General features: G+C 37.5%; 1 protein-coding gene across 6 annotated transcripts in view; it reads left to right on the forward strand.

Moving 5' to 3' along the window:
• Positions 1-24,563, forward strand: part of PCSK5 (proprotein convertase subtilisin/kexin type 5) — a 226,999-nt gene that overhangs the window by 45,974 nt on the left and 156,462 nt on the right. For all 6 annotated transcript variants that reach the window (XM_063181529.1, XM_063181528.1, XM_063181530.1 and 3 more), the window contains exon 3: positions 1,238-1,351. In XM_063181529.1, the coding sequence (XP_063037599.1) occupies positions 1,238-1,351 (114 nt within the window). The remainder of the gene's footprint in view (positions 1-1,237; positions 1,352-24,563) is intronic.

The raw sequence follows: 24,563 nt of genomic DNA on the forward strand, positions 1-24,563 counted from the left end.
TGTTTTTCTGACCAAGAAGTAGAGGCCAGAATGCTATGGTATGTTCTACCTAAGGATTTGAAGTTCTGCTATGAATGCACAGTACAGAGATTAGCCTGCTAAAGAAAAATATTAATACTGTCTCTGACCAGTGACAAATATGGGAGCTGAAAGTAACTTCTTTGATATATTTTTGTGTTTGTGTGCATACACAGATATTCAAACATCGCAAATAAAAGGTGCAAAGTTGGCTGCTAGGAGAAGATGACTGTCTTACTTGGAGAGATGTGAATTAATTTTTGTAGCTATATCCCTTGAAACAATTCAGCATAAATATATAAGCTGCTAGATGTGTGTGAATATAGCATGGGCTTTTTCTGTGGTTAGTTAATATTATTGACATTTATTGAAACTAGCTCCCTTTTAGAATAGCTCATACAGAAATAGCTGCAGAGTCCCCTCTGATCTAAGGTTGATGTCACTTTTGGTGTTGCCTTCCTTTGGATGTGTCATGAATCTTTGAAGAGGTGTCAGACACACAAAAATAACTTTCGGATTTTTAACCCCTAAATTTCTTTTCCTGTTTCAAGCTCATTTTTGTGTTTGTTTTAATTAGAGCTGTTGCTCAGTATCACGCTATTGCTCAGTATCCAGTATCCTGTTTCTCACAGGGGAGTGCTTAGTAAAATAAAATTCCAGAGTGCCTCTCTGGGACAATCTCGACACTTTACTTAAAATGAAGTTTAATTCTGGGGGGAGTTTTTTCTCTCTGAGTGGTGAAGATGATTTAGATATTGGTCTAAAAGCAAAACTTTTGAATGTATTTTTTAATGTTTTTGTTTCCTGGAAGAGAAAGATAGAAATAAAAACAAACTCATCCTTTTAGAAATGCACTTAATTCTTCATTGTAATATGCTGTTAGATTTTGTGTAGGAGTTTTTAGAAATTCAAGAGAAGAGTCAATCTGGGAAAGAAAAATTGGAAAAATAATAATATTTAAAAGGTAATACCCAAAGAAGTCCTTCTAGCAGGGTATTTAAGCAATTGTTTGGGTAGATTTGTAATGCTAGCTAAATTGAATGTATTCCTTAGTGAACAGTATTTCAAGATGATCTGCACAATTTCTACTGCCAAAATGAACTCTTTAATACGAAATATGCCTTGGAGTGTGGTAATGAGAACAATCCCAAGTTTTTGCACATTTCTTGATAATCTCCACAGAACCGTAACATTCTCCGTATGTTTTCCTGGTTGGCAGGTGGAGTGGATACAACAGCAGGTGGTTAAAAGAAGGATAAAGAGGGATTATAAGCCTGGTGGTACCCAATCCACTTATTTCAATGATCCCAAGTGGCCAAGCATGTGGTACATGGTAAGTACATGTAGGGTCATTGACTCTGTTTAATGCTAATGTTTAGTTGTCTGGTTTGATATTATGAAAAGGGGAGGAAGAGTATGTTCAGAAAAAGCAGATTTGGGGATTATTATGTAGCTAATAAAAGTCTGTTTACTCCTTAGAAGTATTAAAAAGAATTTGTGGTGAGCTGTGCACTAGGAAGCATTTACTGATGCATTTATTCATTAATTATTCCTATGGAAAGATATCTTACTTACTTGAGGATAAATAAGCAATGAGAATGGAAGAACTTAGCCACAACGTGTGAGAACCCACTTGTATTTAATACATAATTCACTGTTCCCAACATAAATGTATTTTGCCCTGAAACAGAAGAAATACACCAGCACTGACCATTCATTTCCTGTTGGACAGAAGTTGTATTTTTCAAAAAAAAAAGTTTGGTTTTTTTTTTTCCTAATAAAATCACAGTTAAAGTCTGGAGAGAAACTTTGTACTTATGATGTTTTAAAAAACATCCTCATTTTTGCCAGGTGAAAACCTTAGCATTACAGAACGGTTTGGGATGAAAGAGACCTTTAAAGGCCTTCTAGTCCAACCCACCTTTCAAGGAGCAGGAGCATCTTAAGCTAGATCAAGTTGCTCAGAGCCACATTCGACCTGATCTTGAATGTTTCCAGTGATAGGGCACCAATCTCTAACCAGATCTCTGGGTTACCCAGTCCAGCATTTTACAGCTCTTCTTGTAAACAATTTCTTCGTTATATCTAACCTGAATCAACCCTCATTTGGTTTAAAGCCATTGCCCCTTGTCCTATAGCAACAGCTGCTGCTAAAAAGTTTGTCCTCATTTTTTTTAGTGATCCCCCTACAAATATTGAAAGGCTGCAGTAAGGTCTCCCTGGAACCTTCCCAGGAAAAACAAGCTTAATTCTCTCAGTCTTTCTTCATAGGACAGGTGCTCTGATAATAGATAATTACAGCAGTTGCCTCTAATTTTATCAGGAAGATAGCAGTCCCTATTTAAAAAATAGTTGTGTTGTCTAGCCACACTACCCACAGCTGTGCCAGAATTGCCAGTGTAACACTGAATAGACTTTAGAGCATCAAATGGACTTCACTGGTTTTTTGTACAACTTTCATAATTCCTCATTTCTGTCCCAGTGGAAAAAAAATCCTTACTTTCAGACCTTCTGGGAAGAGACCATTCCTGACTGATTGCATTTACATCCACTGATAATTCTGTGTATTTGCAACATCACTAGTGATAGTGGTTTGATGACATTTTGTTGGAAGAGATGAGTAAAGTATTAGTGAACATGCTATCTCATCAGGGTGAATAGCTAAAAATATGTGAGTGGATTGACTTTAGGACTGACTTGAGACATAAAAGATATCCTCATATGACTGTGTTTATGATTGTTACCATAGCTGCTTTTGTTAATCTTTCTTAGCTTTATAAGATGAAGGGGAAAAAATGAGTTCAAGGTTGGTTAATGGTTTCAGTCTTTGCTATGCTGGAAGAGGTTTTTAGGCTACTGGCTGCAGACATGTTGTTGAGAAAGTTGTAAGAGTAACAAGAAATTACTCTTGAGTAATTTCTTGAGAAAGTAATAAGTAAACTATCATATAGAGGGTTGTATTTTGATTAATAAGTAACTTTGTTGTGGGCTAAGACTGATACCTTTGCCCATTGAACTGGCACAATTTCTAACAAGGCCATAAGTGCAGTTCAGATTTGTTGACAGAAGTCCTGTTATTCAAAGACTTTGTCAAGCCATACCTGATTAATGTTTTTCCTCTCCAAGGTTTTTCTTCACAAGTACCACTTCTTGTAATTTTCATTTTCTAGGCTAGAAATAATAAATTTATTTATTTTTGTGTGTTATCCATGGCAAGAAGTTACAAGAGAATCAGGCATTCTTTCTCTTTTGAGCCATCACAGCACTTAAGAGAAAGAAAAGGTTATTTTCTTCTGACTTCCCTCCCTCAAAGCAAGGAAAGTTGAACAAAACCCAACCATCTTTAGCATAACTTCTGAATCTTCAGGCATCTGTGCTTAAGAGTAAAATAGAATATTTTTATAGACTAATTAGCATATGAAACTTAACTAATCCAACTGTTACTCAAAGTGCCCTACAGAATCAGGTCCAGTTTGCTCAGAATGGACTGCTATCAAAGGAAAAAAAAATCACTAGTTAGCATCCTCTTCAAAATTTTTGCCATTCCCAGAGCTCAGCTACCTTTGTACCATCATGTTAAATCTAATAAATTTCTTCTCTTCCACTGGTGTTGACAAAATAACCTTTTAGCCAATAGCTGGATGAACTATATACAGTCAGTTTGGCGATTTTGGCTGAAAGAGGTTGGAGTCAGTTGTTCCGTATTTTTTTCAACTTGGAGCTAACAATAAGCAGAATGACTGAGGTGACTTTGTGCCTAATCAATTTCACTGTACCTGCCAGTTGTTTAAATGAATTTCTTTATCTAATCTGCAGAGGAAACTATAGAATGTAAATATATTAATATATGTTTAAAAAAGAGAGGAAGTAAATATATTTTAAAAATAGAAATACATGCAAAGTTGTGGTTAATATAAATAACTTTGGTAGATTTCAGTCAGAGTACTGTTGTTGACCATTTCTTTTTGTTCCCAACTTCAAGAACAGCTCCATAGTGTTAGGCTGAAACTGGAATCACACAGGCATAGAGGCACAGATTTCTACAGTTGTAGTTTACCTCTGCTGTGATGATGGCCTCCACTGGATGGGGTTTTTAAAAATAAGAAAAACATTTTGGATAAGCATAATGAAAACACTATTTTTTTTTAACTTCTGAAAACATACTCAAATAGAAGTTGGTAAACCTAAGAAAACATACAGTGCTTGGCTGTGCTGTTTCTCTAACAGGTTATGAGACCTAGTTCTGTGGGGTTTTCACAGAACTGGAGTGAAAGGAGAAGTGAAAGGAGATCAACAAGTGTGAGGTGTTTTAGGTGTTCAGGGTGGAAGAGGATTATAGCCGCAAGGCACAGTAAAACCATGTGACTGAGCCATAGTGGAAATGAACATTTACCAGTTACTTGGTGAATAATAATAAAGTAAGTTATTGAACCAAACAGCTATTGTTGTACAATTACAGAAGTAGAGTGATAGACTCTACATCTATAATTGTGCAACAATAGGGTTTTTAGAAAGTTGTTGAAGGTAAAAGATTTGCTGAGAAGCCTCATCAGTCAGTATTTATTGGTCATCAATCATCACATTTTTTGGTATATTTGCACTGTAGCATTTCTGATGTAAACAGGCGAAATGTACTTTATACCGCTATTGAGAGCAAGCCACACAAGCTGGTGTGTACTGAATTACTTGCATGTAGGGCTTGTTGCTTGAGCTCTAATGCTGAAACCAAAACCTAGGGAAAATTGCTTACTTTTCACTTTCAGTGGGGATTGTGAAGCATGCATTGCTTTGAGCTTCAATGAAGTGTCTGGTGAAACCAGTTACCTCATTTCTTTAGAAAATTCCTCCAGTATGCTACATAGTGCTCTCCAGTTATAGTTGTGAGTTCCCAGGTGAGCTGTTCATTCACAGGGAGGGACAGACCCTTTGCTCTGATACAGTATAGTTGACTCTGGATGGCAGCCAGAGCAGGACTAATAAACCTTTATCGGTAGTGAGTAATGTGAGTTTGCAAAGGTCCTGTAGCCATGAAATAAGGTGGAGGTGACAAGTTAGACAGGTGGGTTGCCTCCCTTGTGCTGCTCATGACAACTCATCTGTAGGGAGTTGGCTTACCTTGTGCCTCTCCTCCCAACTCAAGCAAGTGGCAGAGCAGAGAAAAAGATTTTACTTCCCTGGCCTTGTCCTTAATGAGGACACCTGTGGTGGATGGGACTGTGAAAGGAGTGAGAGGGACAAAGGAAGGAGTCACAGAAGCCTGATAAGATGGACTGGAAAGAAGCCAAGGGAGAAGGAGAGGTCACAGTAGGTCTGAGTGCTGGCCCAGGTACAGGGAGGCAGAACTCAAGGAAGAATTTCCTTGAGTTTTCCTTGAATTTTACCTGCCATATGCTAACACCGCAGCAAATGAATACATGTCACTCTCCTTTACGACCTACTAAAAGTTTGTTTGAGAACTAAGGAAAAGCCTCACTCTTTTTATTGCCCTCCCAAGTACTGTTCTCTCCTTTCATCTGTGCAGTGGAAGCCAAATGGTTGTTCTTTCTGAGTTGGCACTGCATGCTTGAAAGTGTTTTGAGTATTTTGTAACTTGGTTTGGTTGTTGCATGCACGTTCATATTTTTGGGTTTTATTGCATGAGAAGATCAAGCTTTTGGTGTTCTGTAAAATTCAGAAGATGATCTGTGGCTTAACTTCAGCAGAAGTGCTGCTCAAAAGAACCCTCTGCCTGCCACACATTACTTTGCAAGTCTGACTGTGGAAACACATATTTTCTTGTTCTGTGTGGACAAGGCAGAACAATAACATGAAATCAAGTAATTCACAATTTGACCTGAATTAATTTCCTTTTGGAAACACTTTAGGTAATCAAAAAGCCTGTAGAAGTGGATTTATCCATGCCTGCTGAAAAGAGATTATGAATGCAGAAAGTTTAGCAAGATTAGCAAATAGTTTGAAGGCAGAACAGACTAGATAGGCTTCTTGGTTTGTTCCTTTGGGATATAGGTATCCTGGATAAGCACGCCTGGAAATGCCCAGAAAACAAAAAATGGAAGCCAGCACCTTCTGGGGGTTGTGCCAGCATTTTCGCTGAAGCAAGAAGAAGCAATACCAAAATTCTTTCCATGCTTGCTTTGGGAGAGCTTTTCCTGTGTGTCAAAGATTTGGTAATACATCATATAGCAAAAGCACACATTCTTCTGCCTACTTACTACTATGATTGTATCTTCAGAGGCAGAGTATCCACTCTTATCTTTATGGAATTTATTTGACATGATTTTTTTTTAATTAGCAGCAACTGAGTTACATTAAGAAACTGTAGGTACTTGTTTGTATAATGTTCTTCGTGAAATATCACTTGTGTATAATACTGTGTTTTTCTGCACTGCCTTTTTCTGAGTAATTTTTGCAGTTAGTAAAGAAATGATAATGCCTCAAAATCTTTGCTGAATTTCTAACAATATTTGATAAATATCTGATTTTAGCTTTTGTATGTCATACTGGGACACATTCTGCTAGATTTCAGTTTTTATCTTACATTGCACTTCAGCAGGAAAACCATTGATATAAACAGAGATGCGTAATTTCCTGGAAGTACATTTTTCCTCTTTACAAAGGAGAAGGAATTATTGCTTTCTAAGAGCAGTTTTCAGGAGCAGCTGCTTAGTTAATTATCTGCTTTTCAGATTTTTAAAAATCAAAATTAAGTAATGCCAAATAGCAAAACAATTTCTTATGCCACACAGTACTGAATACTCTATTAATTTACTAAAAAAATGAGAGGTAATTTAATTAATAGAAAAAGTACTGATTTGTTTCAAACTTTATATCTTGTTTTGCTGTTGTTCACATACTGAAATTGCAGATACTTCTGGAAAGGTGTATCTACTTAACTAATATTTTATACATTATTTCACCTAAAGAACAAGCATCAGGAATTCCAAAATGACCAAAATACACAACGACAGTGTAGAATTAATTCTGAGGCTTGCCTGTCTTGTGGTCTGATTGATAAGAAATTAAATAGTGTGACATGGTAATTTTGCCCTTATCAGAAGCATACTCATAAACCTATGAGACTTCTAGGAATTTCTGATGCAAACACTTATTATATTGTCAGGAGGCAAAAATTAAGTATTATGCAAGTGTAAGGCAATTTCCTAATTGTTCAGTACATAGGATCAAGGAGAGTCTGAATAATGCTTTTGATCATATGATTTAGGTACTATTGCGAGGGGCAGGAAGTTGAATTTAATAATTCTTGTGGGTTCCTTCCAACCTGAGATATTCCATGATTCTTTGAGGAGAGCTTGATCTGTGTCAAAGAATAAACTGGAGAACAATATTTGGCTCTAGAATGTTACGTCTTGTACTGGTCATTAAAAATCAGTATGCCCATTTTAACTGAAGACACATTCCATATAGAGTGAGGTCATCAAAACTCCAGCTTTCCAGATTCCAGCATCTATGTTCAATTGTGTCTTCCTTTATATCACATGAGCAAATGTTGTGACTAAAATTACCAGTTTGCAGAGCACCTTAGCTCTTGCTGAGCCTTTTTCAGCATTAATTTATGATCATTTTTTGTCCATGTTTAAAAAAAACCCACAAAGCAGATGGAAACCACCCCCCCTCCCCCAATAACAGAGGAAGCAAATGCACTGAGGACAGACACTCCAATAAAGTGCATTCTGCACTACTTCATTAAATGTAGGTCACCCTTGGCTTTTAGATAATTCTGATGCAGTGAAATATCTGCTGTGCATTACTTTTAGATAATTCTGATGTAGTGAAATATCTGCTGTGCATTACTTCTGCTACTCTAGCCCTGTGGATAGGATTTTCTTCCCAACCAACAAAGAGCAGATAGCCGGAGAGACTACCAGTACACAAATTCTATCAGCACCATTTTGGAAAGAAGTCCAGCAGCTGTTTGCATATCTGCATGACTTCTAATAAGTTTTGATGAAAATTAATCTGAATAAATTAAGTAAGCATTTTGTACAGGACACTGACAGAGCAGGACCTCAAGTCTCCTCAAGGAGAGGCAGGTAGAGTTCTTTGAAAAATACTCCAATTCTAGTGTGTAGAGCAATATAGGCAGTATCTATGTTTGCTCTTTTGCTGAGATTATAAATTCTGCAGAACTGGCTGTTTCAAAATGAACTCATTTCCAGCTAACAGCAGAAAAGAATGTGGTCAGGGAGAGGAAATGTGCAGGAATGAAGAGCCTCAGATATCCCCAAGAGATTAAAGTGTGAATCGTTTAAGGTATTAATACTACTTTTGTCTTACCCTTTCTATAGTGATAGAGTTCACTAAATCATGAATAGCATGCTATCTAAGCATCTTTCCTGTATTCATTGATTTTTATGTGAATTTCTAACAAAAAAAGTACATTTTTTTCAGTTTTCAAAACAGTTTGAAACTATATTAAACCCATGTAGTATAAACACAGTCGCTTAATGACCAGCAGATATATGATAGACTAAATATGAAGTGTATCACAGGGTTTTCCCTCTCCTGTGTCTTCTCTTTATTAATAAACTAAAGACAGTTTAGAAAAATCCCATTTAGAAAAAAAATAACATAAGTTAAGCAAAGAAAAAGCATTTCTGAAGTTACAAAAAACTCTTCCATAGCCTGGTTGAAGTTTGAATCACTTTTTCTCATTATAAGTCTCCTGGTCTGGCTGAAAATAAGCTGTTGAGGAAAGTTTGTTAAATGCAAGCTTTCACATGCCATGTTTGGATGAGCTTTATATGCTACCAGCTGCTGAAGCACTAAAATCCATATAACCTTTATTAACTAGGACCTCATCTACACATGAATTGAAATGCAGATTAAGAAATTAATGTAGCCCACTTAGAAAGTGTTACAGCCCTTACATCTTGGTAAGGAGTCAGTCTGCTTAGAGAAAATATGATTCTGAAAAGAAAAATCCCAATTCTTATAGGCCACTGAATTGGTGCTGGAGAATCAACACCCTTTTCTGATGATGAAATTTCCCAAGACAGCACACAAGCTTGAGGCTCTGTGTTCACATCCTACTACCTACAGTTTCTTTGCCCCTAGCTCCTCAATCCTGTCTCCATGCTTTGCATCGTCTCTTATGAATGGCAGAGAAAAAACAAAATAAGAAACAAGCAAACAAAAAACCCTAACTAACTAAAGAAAAAACACCAACAAAAACATCAAAAGAAACTAAACGAGGATAGATCAAAATTTTCACTAACAACACTGAGGAGTTGGATTGGTCCAGCTTTCTTGGGGATCTTGACCCTCAGTTCAGGTAGCTATCTTGTTAGTTTTGATTTAATTATTAGACCTATTTGCTACTCTTAGGTGGTTGTCCTTTTTACATAATTTCTTCCTGCAATTTCCATCTGCTCCCACTCCAGACTGGTGATGGCATACTATATAAGAGGATAAAAGTATTCTGAAATTGAAAGCATTATTCTACTTTGCACCTGTCCTTTAAAAATGTTTGCCCAAAAACACCATAACATTGACCCATTGTCATTGATAGTGACCAGTGAGAGGAAAGCAAGTTCTGAAAGGTTCCTGCCTTTTAAATCCACTCATACTGGCATGAGATGTGGTCTGCTTTCACTGTCTGGCTGCTGCTGCTCCACCAGTATTCAAAAGTTGCAAGTATTGATCTCACTATGTGAAGCAGCTTTGATCGTGTTTAGGACTTCAAACACAGTGATACCCAAAGACCACATTGTGCATTATGTAAACTATAACCACAGACACATTCTGAGACTAATTCAGTATTTATTCTTCTGAATTAATCTACATGGGTGGCCAAATGCACTTTTTAAGCTTGGTTTGTTACGATGCCAAGGCCTAGAAAATATCTTCAGTGTTTTCAATATTTGAATGATTCACACACAAGATTTGTCCCATGGTCTAATAGGAGAAATCAAACTATGCCTGAGCCATGCATCTCTTCTAATCTCCTGGCATGCAGAAGTTCTAAATACGAGTATGAGCATGAGGGGAATGGAGGTTATGACCCATGTTGCCTCCAGGCAGGCACCAAGCAGCAGAGGTCTCCTTATGCAGTCGTGTTCTTTGGGGAAGGACAGGGACAATTTACATGTCAGTAGATGCGTTTAGATTTTAAAAATAATAATAATTTTAAAATTCTAACATCAGTTATTCTAAGTTATTTTTCTTGTAGGCATTTGTCAGTAGGGATACTACTAGGAAATGGATTCATACAGGAAAATTCAATTAGAAGGAATGCATGCAATGACATATGAGGTGAATTTTCCCCATTTGTCCTTTTGGTGGCAAGGAGATCCTAATCATGCTGCATGCACTTTTTCATTTGATTCATGTGTTACGTTGAGAGAGACAAGAAGGAAAGTACTTACTGTGTATTGAAAAGTTCTCACTTAAAATACTGTATCCATGTTAAATCCTGGCATCCATAAGTCAAAGGATGAAAGGTTAAAGTGACTAAACAGGGGAAAAGTGGCTAAATAGAGGGAAAATAACAGCTGTTTCAGCTGTTCATAAAAATAAAAAGAGATCTTTAATAATAAAGTGCTGCCTGTATGTTGTATTGCATTAAATAGTTTACTTAGTTGTTGTGTTGCACTGAGCGATTGGAGATTTGCACTGAGTAGTCTTTATATTGCACTGAATAGTTTATGTTATATCGCATGGTTTGTTCTCCTCCTCTCTTATCACATGGTTTTTTCCCTCACCCACCCCTCTCCCCAATACCCTCTGGGGGTCTCTCCGCTGGTCTGTCCCTCGCCTCGCCCCTCCTCACTGGTATCCCATTGGCTGTGGTCTTCTTCCTCCACTCCCCATTCCCCCGGGATAAATGTCTCCCGCCATGAGGCAATGCTCTCTCTTCTACCTGGGCATCGCCTGTGTCTCCTCATAAATCAATAAACAGAGGACGTTCGTCCCCATGTGGAGAACAGCACTACTGGTCTTTTGCCTTTGCCCATGTGAGATCCTGTGGGCTGGGGTCCATAGCTAGCCGGACTGGACCCCAACAGCCCGCCCAGACAGGGATTCTTACACCCATAATAGTATTGTTACTGAGAATGTGTGCAGCAACATGTGCAGGCACAGCATCAGATCCCCTACACCTGGCTGGCAATAGACGTCCACCTGAATGCACTGCAGATCAAGGACAGATTTAAACATATTCCTAAACGTAATGTATAGTTCTAAGTTCTGTTGATTTTTCCCTGTGTCCTCCAAGCCAACGTTAATTGGCTGCTAATTGGCCCAAATTTTGTGTTTTAATAAGCCTGTCATTACATTAGTTGGTTTTGTGGATTGTTGTACGTCAAATCGTCCATCTCTAGAGGAATTGATGAGGATGTCTGTAACAAGACTGAAATGGTTCTTCAGCTGAATTAATAGAAAACAATAGTATTTATTTTTATTTTATCTATTTTTATTGTTTTTTTTAATATTTATGTTTATATTACACAACTTCAATGTTATAAAATGAAAACTTTTTCTTGTTTTTTTTAAGAAATCTTTTTTTCTTGAAGACTCATATCAATAGCAGAGCAACCACACAAACCCAAAATTTTTTGTTTTAAAACAATCAGTATCTATGAAGTGATGCTTATCAACTAAAACTTCTAAAATTTTGCTCCAGAGATAATTAAAATATTTTTTCAAAATTTTATTCAACTTCTTTTCAAAAATGTTGTCACCCACTCTTAAATGGAGCTGTGTTGCATTAACTTTGGCATAAAATAAACGCCATTGCTTTCCAACTAGTTCTCAGAAATGAGGCTGGGTGTGGGTGGGCCTCATTTCTGATTAAAATCAATTTAACAGCATAATTCTGATTGAGTTCAATAAGAATTTACAAGAGCAGATTCACAAACAGTGAAATCAGTTATTGCAGGGCTGTAAGTCTGCTGGACTTCAATAGGAACTTTCACAAACATAGAGTCACCAATAGTGCAGTTTATTGGAGCAACAAATTATAGATTCTTTTAGATTACTGGTGATAAATTCACTAGACCTGCAAACTGTACTTTGTACATGTACTATATATACAGTCCTATGTATAAGTATTCCTGAGTCTATTCCAACTCAGTTGGAGGTGCAGAACTCAGCCAAAGAGGTGCTCCTGCTCTTGGGAGATGAGCAAGCCCATTTACTTATCTGCAGAGTTGATTGTATTCTCATCCTCTGCCCTACAGGATTTCAAATGCCAATGTACACTTTCTGCAATAGTGAAGGTGAGACTGCATATCCTGTAATTTACATCATAAATGGTGGTGATGGGCAGCCACTTTATATGTAAAGGAGATGTCCACAGTAGCTCAGAGATTACAGACTATGGGTCTTGTGCAAAGGTGGAGGAGGACAGATGATGATTTAGCATCAATCACTCTCCCCACTGGCTGGTGGCAGCATTAGGGGTCATTCTCCATCTGATAACCCAACACTCCATCGGCAGGCCATCATGACCTTAGCCACACATCTCGGCTTGGCTGTAGCCCTCATTCCTGCAAGATGTCCAAAGGGGGAAAAGTACAAATCAGCTCATTTGGATGTCTCATGTCAATTCTGTACTTAGATCCCCACAGCTACTCATCTGTGAACTGACAGGTGCATTTGAGTGGCGTGCTGCCTCTCCGAAGGCACGATGAATGGATTCCTGCTCACTGCAGTACAGTTTGACTAGATGACCTTTAAAATCATCTATTTGACTTTTGACATTCTTGCTTAGCATATCTGATTGAGATTTAGTCACAGTAATTAATGTTTCTTTGTGTATTCAGAGTGGAATTATTCATGATATGCTCATATTTAAGCCCACACCCAACTGCATAAACTGAATATTCCTCTCAAATTATTTGAAGGTAGTTAAATAGCAGAAAAAAAGCTTAGTTCTCCCATATCATACTTCTTACTGAGGCTTCAGAGGAGTTCCTGACATTGAGCTACATTAGTCTCACAGAAATCAGCATCAGGATCTCAACTCCTTTGGTTAATTCTCCTTTAGTTTGATTAAGCCTTTTCTTGATGATTAAAAATCTTACAAATCTTAGTTGCATGTTTATCTTGGTATGTACTAACCTTGTTAGGCCATTCTTTACTAGATTAAATAAATATTCCCTCTTCAAAAATATAATTGTTTTGAGTTATTTGCATGATGCAGTCAAGTCATGTCTTGACCTTCTCAGATAAAATAGGTTCTTTAACTTGTTAAGAATCACTGTAAGTTGTGTTTACACTACTTATTTCAGACAAGAAGTATCAAGAAAACAAGCAACAACTCTGTGTTCATTCTCCAGTAACATATCCTGTAAAACTTCAATACTGGGCACATGCATGCATTGTTCCAAAAATAGCATCACTACTGTCATTAAGAAAAACGTCTTTACCCACTTTTTGCTATTCCACTGCTTTACCTATCAAAGAATAATATGTAGCTTCATAGAGCATCTTTTTGAAGCTGCAGATGACTGTCTACCTTAAGATCCTAAAAGGATCTTAAATCCTTTTAACTATTGCTGGTTTTCTGTAGATTCGCATTTTAACCCTTGCTATAGGCATAATTTTTTGCATGATTTTATAGAAAACTATATTATAAACACTCTGCTTAAGTAGGTTCACCTTCATAAGTGATCCAGATGACTGTGTCTGTTGCTCTCTGTACTTTCTGCCCCACTAACTTTTCTGTCATCAGATTTGAGTGTGCTGTATAAGAACACTGTTTCAACTTTCCTGAGCTACAAGTAAACAGTGGAGCCTCTTAAGATTTGAGGCTTAGTAATTCCAATGTAATTGTAATTCTCAGCAATTGTAAATTGTAATTGTAATGCTAAGTAATGTTTCCTTGAACAAACTGTATGTTAAGGAGTCATAATGGATTCAAAGTACAAACTGATACTCCAAATCTTCTGCTAGCTTCCTTATGAGTGGATATGTTAAGTGCCTACAGATTCATGCCATATCTCTAATGGACCCAAACACCTCACTACAGTTTTTAAGGGAGAAAAAAACATTTGTGTAGAATGGTTGTTTTCATGGTAGAACATGGAAAAAATGTAGTTTACTGGAGGTACATTGTATTTCCCTGATAATCCCCCCTTTTACTTGGAAGAACCTTTCTAACTTTGTAACATATTTTTGCTCATTCATTTTAAAATCATCTGTGCAGGTAAACAGCAGACTCTTTGTAGCAGAAACAAGAGGGAAAAGATGATCCATTTACAGCTCAGATTTGAAAGTAGTGTAAGGTATAAAAGGTAACTGACAGGAATCATAGAAGATAATGATGGTAGGAGAGACAAGGGAGAATGCAGAAAGTGTTATAAAAAGTACAGAGAATATTTAATAGCAGTAGTGCAAGAAAAAGTGATGGACACAGAGAAATTGTCAGCAATCATAAAATTAAACTCATACCTTTAGTTTATTTATGATTGTATATATTTTTTCCTTCTGATGATGCTCTAATCATAGCTTTCTTTAGTTCTTTCTTTGAGTGTTTTCTCTGCAGACTTCCTGGACTTGCAAAGATACCTGCAAATTCTGAAACTTATCATGAATGGATATCATTTCAGTGCAAAGACTGCATTATGTATAGTATAAGCCAATAGTATTTTCCTCCATTTGTTGTTAGACAAATTATATTTGATACAAATAAAAGGTGCATACACTGAGGTTGTATATTTTCTCCATCTAAAGGAATACATTCCTGTAATATTAGTTTAAAACTGTGTTCTCAGATTAGTTCCATATATTCAATCACTTTGTTTGCAGCTGGGAGAAGTTCCTTCATAGCACTGCTGAGATCAATGGTATCTATGTGTCTTTAATGCTAAAGTCCGGATTTAGATTAGCAGCAGCTCCCCAAGACCCTTAAAGCTCAATAGACATTTGTTTGCATCCAGTTCTCCATAAAAATAGTGTTTTCAAATACACTGGAGTTCTCCAGAACCTTTCCCAATATTTGTATTTTCTGAGTTAGCTAGAATCCTGACACTGTGCTGAGATTTCTGTAAGATTCTTTGCAATTCTGACAATGTTTTTACATTCATTGTCTTATTTTGCACAGTCTTTCTTGCACAGTTATGTCATAAATCTCTGGAGTAACCTTGCTCAACATTGCAAAATTTGATCATCTGAGTCAAATTTCCTGAGACAATTACAAGAATAATTGTGTGATACTTCTTTATCATATGCAAAACTTTTTGGTGTTTCTTAGTTGGGTTTTTGTTGATGTTCTTGAATAATCTTTCCTTTTACTTCCCAGGCCTCCTTTTCCTTCCCAGGCCTCCCTTCTCTGGGCTAGTTCTCTCATTTACACCTGATGATCTCAACTGCAAATTATAACTATCCACCCTCTCTAGTGGTTTTGCCTTATCTTCCCAGGTTTCACTTATACTACACAGAGGGCCTTGCATTCATCAACCCTAGCACGCTCAAATGGTGAAAAGCCTGTTGATGCCTACAGCATTTACTTCCCTGTAGGCAAGCTAAATTAGCAGCCATCCATCTTAGTCTTAACCTCTACCATTAATGAATTTTCACAGCGCGCATTTCCAGTGTTAGATGAAACGCTTTTATAAGGCTGTCTAAGGAGGGCATGAAGTGATGTCTGCACTTGTGTCTCAAGGGAGTGTTTTCATGATCCTAAAGTTTGTCCTCTGGCAAGCTATAGTCTCCTCTGATATACCTGAACAAATAATGGACCAAGGCTACAATAACCTGATGGCTGTGGTTCTTAGAGAAAAGTATGCTAGGTATCAAGTAGCATAGATGTTTGTTCCTGTACTGAATGCACTGTGAAACAGTTTCAGCCTGAGAAACAACACATGCATTCTCCATTTGTAGTAGTGGAATATGGGGTTCTCTTCATATTCTGACCTAAAAATGCCCTGTATTTCCTACCTGCTTTTGTTCCTTGAGAAAGAATAGGACAGGTATCTTTCCTTCAGCCTCCTGAACATGTCCTGTTGTCTCACATCCCTCCCTCTCATTGTCCCTCTGTCCCTCCTTCTCCTCCTCCAGGACATCCCATTGAGACCAGATGTCAGCAGGGTATTGCTTCATGGATCAGAGGCACAATCAGACCACAACATAAAATAGAGAAAAAAGGGCTGCAGCATTGCAAGAGTCCTTAAAAGTTGCATACAACTATTCAGAGTCAACATCTCTTCATCTTTTTCCTTGCAAGTCCTCTTAGTCCTGCAAGTTCATAACATTCTTAACAAAAAAAGTTTCCTGGTCCAGCCCATATCAGTTCCCTGTCTACCCCCAGCGTCCCAAAATAGTATATTCTTCTTAAGCACCACTCTTCCTTTTTCACTGTAAAATGAAAAAAGAGGGAAAGAGAAGGAAGTGTATTTGTGTAAGCCCCAGGCTCCTCCCACTCAGTCAGTCTCTTGGAAGGTTAGTGCTTAATTGAAGCCATCTGCTCAGGGCCTTCTTTCCATGCAGTTATTGCAATTCTGTAATATATGTTTACTCGAGGTCTAAATAAAACCACCTTCCTCTTCCAAGCTCTGTAACAAATGGATGTAGAACTAATGGTCTTTCACTTGAAAACATCCTAAAAAGTAAATTGTGAAGTGTGTCTTTAGTTGTGTGCAAGAATCTTTAGAAATTTATGAAAACTATTTTAAAGCAATCTTTGCCATCTCTCTAATTGTTTTCTTAGAAATAATGAAAATATCCAGTCTAGCTTGAAGAGAGAGAGAGAAATTTGTTCCTACTAGAGAACTGCAACTGCATGAACTGATGCATAAATAAAAAAGCATTTTTGGACTTTCTGTAAAACTGCCATATTTTTCTTTCTTTTTTGTGATTTAGGAGGGGTGAAATAAAAAATGAGTCAAAGGCCACGTAAAATGGAAAGCATTGTCTCTCTGAGGACTCATTTGTCCTTCATGAATACTGAATCCCCAGGCTTGGTGGTGCACTGCTGAGGCTGTTCTTCCCACATACTCTCTCTAATTAGTAAAAGAAGTTCCATACTTTCAAGACTTTGGACAAGGAAAAATGCATTTTCATGCTAACTAGGCTATTTATATGGTATTGATGGTATCAACAGGAGCAGCAGCAGTAAGTCATTGTGCAGTGTTCTTGAGAAAAGATTGCCACATACATACCTTTCAGTGCCTGCTTCTTTCCTTCTGGCATTTTTTGGCAGTAACCACAGGAAATTGTTTATTTTTTTCTCACTCTCTGCCCAAAATGTTCTGCATGCTGTTCTTATATTTCTCCCAGTGCTTCTCAGGGAGAGTCCATACACTGACACATACCTTTATGTGTCAGCATATGATCTTTGACACATGAGCAGTGATGCAAGGACATACAAGGTGCACTAGGTCTAATATGCTGTTTATTATCATCACTGTTGTTGTTATCATTATTATGTTGTAGTGAACCTTTCAAAGTGGTTTAAAAAAGTTTTTAAAAGAAACTTTTCATATTTGCCTCTTAGTGGAGGTGGCAGTACATGCACAATAACCACAAAGCATTTTTAGCTGCTTTTCTTTCTCAGCCTGGAAGGAATCTCTCCTGTTGCCACCACATGGGAAAGAAATGGGACTAGAGGCAGATGTCCTGTTGGAGACACAGGTTATGGCTCATGTCAGAGGAGGTGATGTTAGAGGCAGTTGCAGCTGGGAGAGAAACTTTGCTGTCTGAAGTCCTAGAAGCAGGGGAGCTTCCCACCCCTAAAAAGAGTGCACTGTCATCAGCCTGTGTGAAATGGACATAAAGGGCTTCCCTAAATTAGTTCTTCTTTAAGCCAGCGCACAGTTTACAGAAAAAAACCACAAATATTGCTTTTAAAAAGTGCCAGTGATGAAAAAGTGATGGACTTGTCTTGAACACAAATTTAACATGTTATGAATTATTCTGTTTTTGTTAAGAATAGCAGTTTGATCAGCCCCAAAAAAACTCCCCAAACATTTAAACATATATTTTTCACTGTGAAAACCCTTATATGTAGGTTTGTAAGTTATTCTTTTCTCTCTGTAGTCATGAAATACTCTTATGAAGTGAGAAGCCCTTCCATATTGATTTTCTGTTCTTCTTCATTGCTTAAAGAGGCAAAAAATAATGCATGTCTGTGATTGTTTTGTTGGCCTCTAAGTGTATTCTTTGTTCATGAATCAGTAAGTTTAAGAACCAAATTCATCTCTAAAGTAAATTAACTGAACCCTCTGAAGCTGCATTAGCAATAAATTGGAATTAAATATTTAATATCATGCGGTGTTGAAATATTTCTCTTGCTACAGGTACACATTTTAAAGAGTAGCAATTCAGCAAAGTATGACTCCAGAAGTTGGATGATACTTCATGCAAAAGAATCTTGTATTTGAGATTAATCAGGCTCTGTATTATCTGCCTGCTCCTGCTAGATCTTAAACATATAGAGTGCAGCAACAATCAGAAATTATTTAAAGATGTAACTCAGAAGGAAATACCTTTTGTATACAGTTATCAAGTGCTTTTTGTTATGCACTAAATATCAGATTATGCCTGAGAAAAATAGAGATCTGCAAGTGTTCCTCCTTCTAAAAATTCCTCATTGATCATCTTTATTTTTTTTTTTTTTTGTGATAAAATAATTTTAAAAAGTGAGAACTACTTTTTAAAAAGTAACATTATTTTAATAGTCTGTTTAGAAAATGTAGCTTTCAAGTGCATACTCTTGGCTTTTTGGAGAAGCCAAAAAGTCATTTCAGTAGATCACATATCTTATGCCCATTTTAATAAGGACCCTAGCTTTCCAACTGTCTTGATTATTACCTTGCTTGCTTCTTTGATTCCCCTTTAAAATTGGATCACCTGAAAAGCATAATATTTTTTTTTCCAGGAAAAGAGAGAATAATTGGCAAGTTTTAACTTAAAACACTGCACAAATCCATACCTCAGAAAGTTGAATGTAGTGTTAGGATGTCCCCTCTGTTAAAAAGCATATGACCTTTGCTGCCTGTGCATTTGCCTGGACCCAAGCTAGGAGTGCCAAATGCCCCAAATTACATTCCCTTCACAGAAGAGGGAGAGAGTAATTTCTTTAACTGCACAGAATGTCAGAATCAGCCCTGTGTGCTCCCTTTCTCTCTGCTTGTGTTGCTCGAGGTCAAGCCATAGGTCCTTGACTGTCCTTCCTCTACGAGCAATCTTGTGCAGTTTCTGTCTTCTCCACGCTTGCAGCTTAGTAGCTGACAAACCCTCTGATGCAGAGAACATGACTGTAGTATTTTTGTTTCTATATGTGTCAAAGACCATTTCACTATGACTCTAAGGAAACCAGACTTTGTTGTTGTTGCTGCTGTTGTTCTTCTCAATACCCAGAATCTATCTTTCCTAATCCCTAACTGGGATCTAGTATTTCAGAGCTTTCCCATGATCAGAAGTATAGGTATTCTAACACTAAATGAGAGCTGGGGCTTGTCAAACTCACAATTGGTCACTCTGATTATCATGTTGTGTTTCTTTATATCCCCATAGATAAGGACTGGGTCTTGCCTAAGAACTCCTTGTAACTCAAAAACTGCAAGAAACCAGTGCAAGTGAAGGCATGAAGTCATGACTGTATGTCACAGAATTAGAAACTTCTGTTTCTATCCTGGTTTTGTAGACGAATAGGCATTGCTAAGCAAGACAGAACAGAATTTTACAGTTGTAATTTGATTTTAATCTTTGTAATTCCAAAATATTTTAATAATTGACATGTTCTTGATTCTTCAGTTAACTGTTCAGTTTTGTTCCTGATCTCTAAATGGACATACCAAGACTCCAACTACAAAAATTAGTGCAGCCAACACATTCAGATAATCATCATAAGGTAGTTTTTACAGACATTTCACAAAATAAGTGTGTCTTGGTTTGAAAAGACAGGTGTCAGTTAAGGAAGGCAGGAGCCTCCCCTGAAACAGAAAATGCAAATCCCCTCCTCCAAATTGTTATAATTTTGAAATTAAGGGGGCTCTCATGCAAAGGTATGGGAGCAGGAATAACAGTTCTTTATTAGGGAAGGAAATAATAATAAAATAAAAATGTAGTATTACGAAACAACGCTGACAGAGTCAGAATATAACCTGACATCCTGTGGGTCAGGGTGTTGGTAGCAGTCTGATTAAATGGTGGCTGCAGTCCTCCTGGAGTAGCAGATGTGGTTCTGTTGGAGCAGTGATCCTGTAGAAGAGTGTAGTCTTCCTCTGAAGATCCACTGGAGACGACAACTGCTTCTCTGGGAATCCAGTGGAAAAGGTTGTCTGTGGTATTCCAGATCTCTGATTATATCCAGGTAGGAATGCTTGGCTCCTGCCCCTGGGAGTTTCTCTCAATGGGATGATGTAATTTTATCAGTCATAGAGTGACACTCAGTGGCCCATGAACAGAAGATATCTCCCCTGAGGGAGGATGGCTTGTGGAAGAGAAAAAGAAAACTGCCTAATTAACAGAAGATAACTGCTCCATCAGATAGGAATAGAATACACCCCCACATTTCCTAAGACAAAGCATGAGAATCCATGCCCATGTCTTATACTGACTGCAACATGCAAACTTCAGAAAACCTTTCTAAAGTTATGTCTATTTGTTAATTGTGAAAAGGCAGGCTCCCAAAATGTCTGTCCAAAGGTATCAAAGATATATCTAGAACAAGATATATTTTGTCTTTTTATGGTCATAAGTATTGAATTTCAAGTATGGGAAAAGTTCAATATTTGAAATTTTTCATACAATATTCCCCCTTCTTCTATGTGTACTTCAGAGGTTTTTCCACCTTGTACATAGTTGTTATGAAATACCATTGGTTGTATCATTAGCATTTTCAAATTTAACATTCCAAAGAAAAACATCATGCTTTGAATGCCCTTTTAAAATCTTAGTAAAATCTTTAAAATCTTAGTGAAATAACTCTAAATAATGGGGCAAGAGTTTGTTTATTCCTTTTGGTGATATTCTCCAGGCTATGGATGAAAGCAATGCATGTTGAAGTAGTGCTGATTTCAAGAGGTAGAAAATACAGTAGAATAGTCTATTTTATACTGTTAACTTTAAAATTCAGAAAACAACAGTTCAAAGATTGACAGATCTAGTAAAAGCTTGCAACCACTGTATTTGTACATGATCATCGCAAAAAATGTTTTTATCCTAACAAAATTCTTATTCAAGTAAAATTTTAACAAGAAAGAATATGGAAAATTGATTGAAAGTAAACCAGTATTTGCTCATTTGATACAAAATTCAGTCACTCTGGATCATGGAACACTTATTTTCATGACAGATGTTTAGTAGTTCTTTATTTGCGTAACACCATAAATTGAAAAACTGCTTCCAAATTAATTAAAACCAGCCCTCTGCTAGCAACCTGACAATGTAATTTGGATTGGTGGTAGAGAAGCAGCAGGTGCTTAAAGAAAATTTAAGGAAATTTCCTTGCAGGAAGTGTTTTTTGAAGGAAAGAGGAATTTTTACCCAATCCAGCAGCTAAGCACCACACAGCTGCTTATTCACTCCCCCAACAGTGGGATCAGGGAGAGAAATGAGAAGGGTAAAAGCAAGAAAATATATGCATTGAGATAAAAAGAGCTTAATAGGAAAAGCAAAATCTGCACACAATAGCAAAACAGACAAGGGAATTCATTCACCACTTCCCAGGTTTTCAAACATCTTCAGGAAGCAGGGCTCCATTGTGTAAAAATTACTTGGGAAGGCAAATGCCATAACTTGGAACATTTTCCCCTTCATCCTCCCCCTCCCCAGCTCTAAGTAGTGAGCATGACATCTTATGATATGGTCAGTTGAGGTCACCTGTGTCCCAGCTGTGACCTCACCCACCTTCTTGTCCACCCCCTGCCTCCTCACTGAGAGAGTGATGTGAAGAGAAAAAAAGGCTTTGGCTCTGGTAACCACTTCTAAGCATTTACAAAAACATCCCTGTTTTATCCCAGCTCTGTTCATCACAAACCCTAAACAGCCCTATGCTAGCCTAACTGTGAAGAGAATTAACTCTATCTCAGCCAAAATCAGTCTACGGGGACAGAAAAGAGTGCAAGTGAAGCCAAGTAATAGCTGGCGTATTAGATGTTGTGGTATGTGGAGTGGCATATCTGTACCATATACCATAAAAGACAGTACTTGAGGAGTAATTCCACTCTCAGATTCAAAGTGTTCTTGATTAAAGACCAATCAGACTGCTCCAAGAGGAAAATGCCCATTCTGATTTATCTGGAGAAATACAGACACAAATATGAGGGAAAGTCTAATTTGTGATTAAAATACAGAAATCTTGGATCAGATGTTGAATTAAACAAAACTGGTTCTTCAGTAAAAGACAGTATTGAAAGAGAAATAAAGGCTAGAAACAGGGCAGAGATTAAAAAATGCATAAATAAATAATTGAATAGAAGAAAAAACAGTAGGGAGTAGAAGTGAAAAAACCCAGATGCTCTTCTAAATAGGAAAAGAGAAGTTGGTTTTTTTTTGTAATGATAATAACTGAACTCTTCATCTGTTTTGAATGACTCCCATTTGGATGCTTCTTTATTGCCTTTACATTTTGTATTAACATTCCTATGTTAACATAAGCTGTGTGCTAAAGTTAGAAGTGGGCTCACAGTTACAACTGCTTTACCCTTCCTTAATCAATTTGACCTCGTGTGTCTCTTGAGAGAACCATCAGAGCACACAGTAAGGCAAGACGTCTTTCATGGCTGTCTCCATGCATGTAGCAAAGGCCCCTTTGCAAAGTCACCACCACCAAAGAAAATATTCAAGTAAGACAAGTGAGGGCAATGGACTCATTAAGGGAAGTACTGGTGACCTTCTGGCAGAAGTCCAAAGAGCTTGCAAAGGAATGGGGATTAAAATACCCATATGCTTGCTCAGCCTGTGTGGTTTAGCTGGCATGAAAGCAAAATAACAAGCTCATCCCTTAGGAAGAGAGGACAAGACATTAAGCAAAGCAGTTGAGGGTCATTTGGCATTCCAGAAATGGGGATAAAGGCATAGTGTAATGGTCCAGTAAATCTGACTGGAGGCTAGAGCCAGGAATCCTGATTGGCTGTTGTAGCTCACCCTGTGGCCAAAGGCTGGTAGTTCCATCTTCCTGTCTCTTTGTCTTCACATCAGAACATGGCAGGGATGATATTAAAAACTTTGGCAGGTATTTTCTGATACTTAATTTAATAACATTTTGAAAAAGACAGATGTACCTAGAAACATTAAATTTGTTTAACCATCTTGTTTGTACATTAGAAATCCTCGTGTGTACAACTATTACACTCAGACAGCAAGTTTACGCTGTAATTAATTTCATAAAGCCAGCAGTATGAGCATTTCCAAGCAATACAGAGAACAAAAGCTACACATTCCTTGGAACTGGTCCCTGAAGTCCTTTGTGTGGGGATGGATAGACAGAGAGAGACACATATTTGTGGGCACAATGGAAAAACCCTGAGAGAGACTTTATACTATGTATAATAATATAACCTTGCTCTAGTAATAACAAATGACCACTCTTAAATCTTCTAATTTGGGTGGTAAAATGGAGAAAAAGAAAGAGGAGGAAAAATATTATTTAATAGAATCAGTTTGCACATAGGTTTGCTAATGGAGACTGAGAAAGTTTGGTGACTGGAGAAGACTAAGTCAAGGTGGAGTACACCCTCCAAATCTATTTACTCCATAGAAGCAGTAGAGTGACAAGACGAGAGTCTGAAGTGGGGACATGAGGTGGAGACACAGGGAATGAGGTGGAGCATGTTCTACAGCCACTGGTGGCTCTACAGCCATCATTTGTTATAATACAAATTTCTTCTTTAATTTCTTTTTTCTTCCTCCCACGCTTTACTTTTATTCTTTCCTGTAGCCCCTCTTTTTTCTGTTTTTGCCTATTGCTCTGTCTGAGCCTGGCAGAGCTGCAGGAAGGCAGTACTCATGAGAGAGGCTCATTGAACTAATTTCACAGGGGAGGGCTCTGCGTGTGGATTAGAGAGTGGCTAATGGGGCATTACAAATACCTGAGGGTCATGTCTCATTGCCATGGCAAGCCAGATTTCTTCACATGAACTGGGTGCATTTGTGTCTAGGAAGAGGCTTTCAGCTTTAATGTACGCTAAACTCTTCCTCCATGATACTGGACTTGGTTGCTCTGAAAGCTGTACCCCAGGCTGCTGTCAATCAGCACTATCTACAATTCATCCAACCCCCCAAGATGCAAGTTTTTCAGGGTGGTGTTTTCATTACAGGTTCTTAACTGTGGCTCATCTCCTGCTGATACTGCACAAAACATGCCAAAAGCCTTCTTTTGTAGATAGAAATGAATCTTGATTGGTTTCCAAACATTCTGTCAGGAAATTGTACCAGCATATAAGCTCTAAAAGGCAAGGTGGTTCTTTTTTTCCATTAGCATTTCATACAGGCATTTGTCTACTTTTATCCACATATGGTTTAGTTTTTTGAAAAAAAAAAATCAAATATTTCAAATTCAGTACAGCTGAATGCTTCCTTTTGTATTGCTTAGCATGAAGAGTAATCAGAAAGAGAAATAAGCGGGACTAGCAGTTTTT

This window comes from Melospiza melodia, chromosome Z (genome assembly GCF_035770615.1).
Source record: "Melospiza melodia melodia isolate bMelMel2 chromosome Z, bMelMel2.pri, whole genome shotgun sequence".
Lineage (NCBI taxonomy): Eukaryota > Metazoa > Chordata > Aves > Passeriformes > Passerellidae > Melospiza > Melospiza melodia.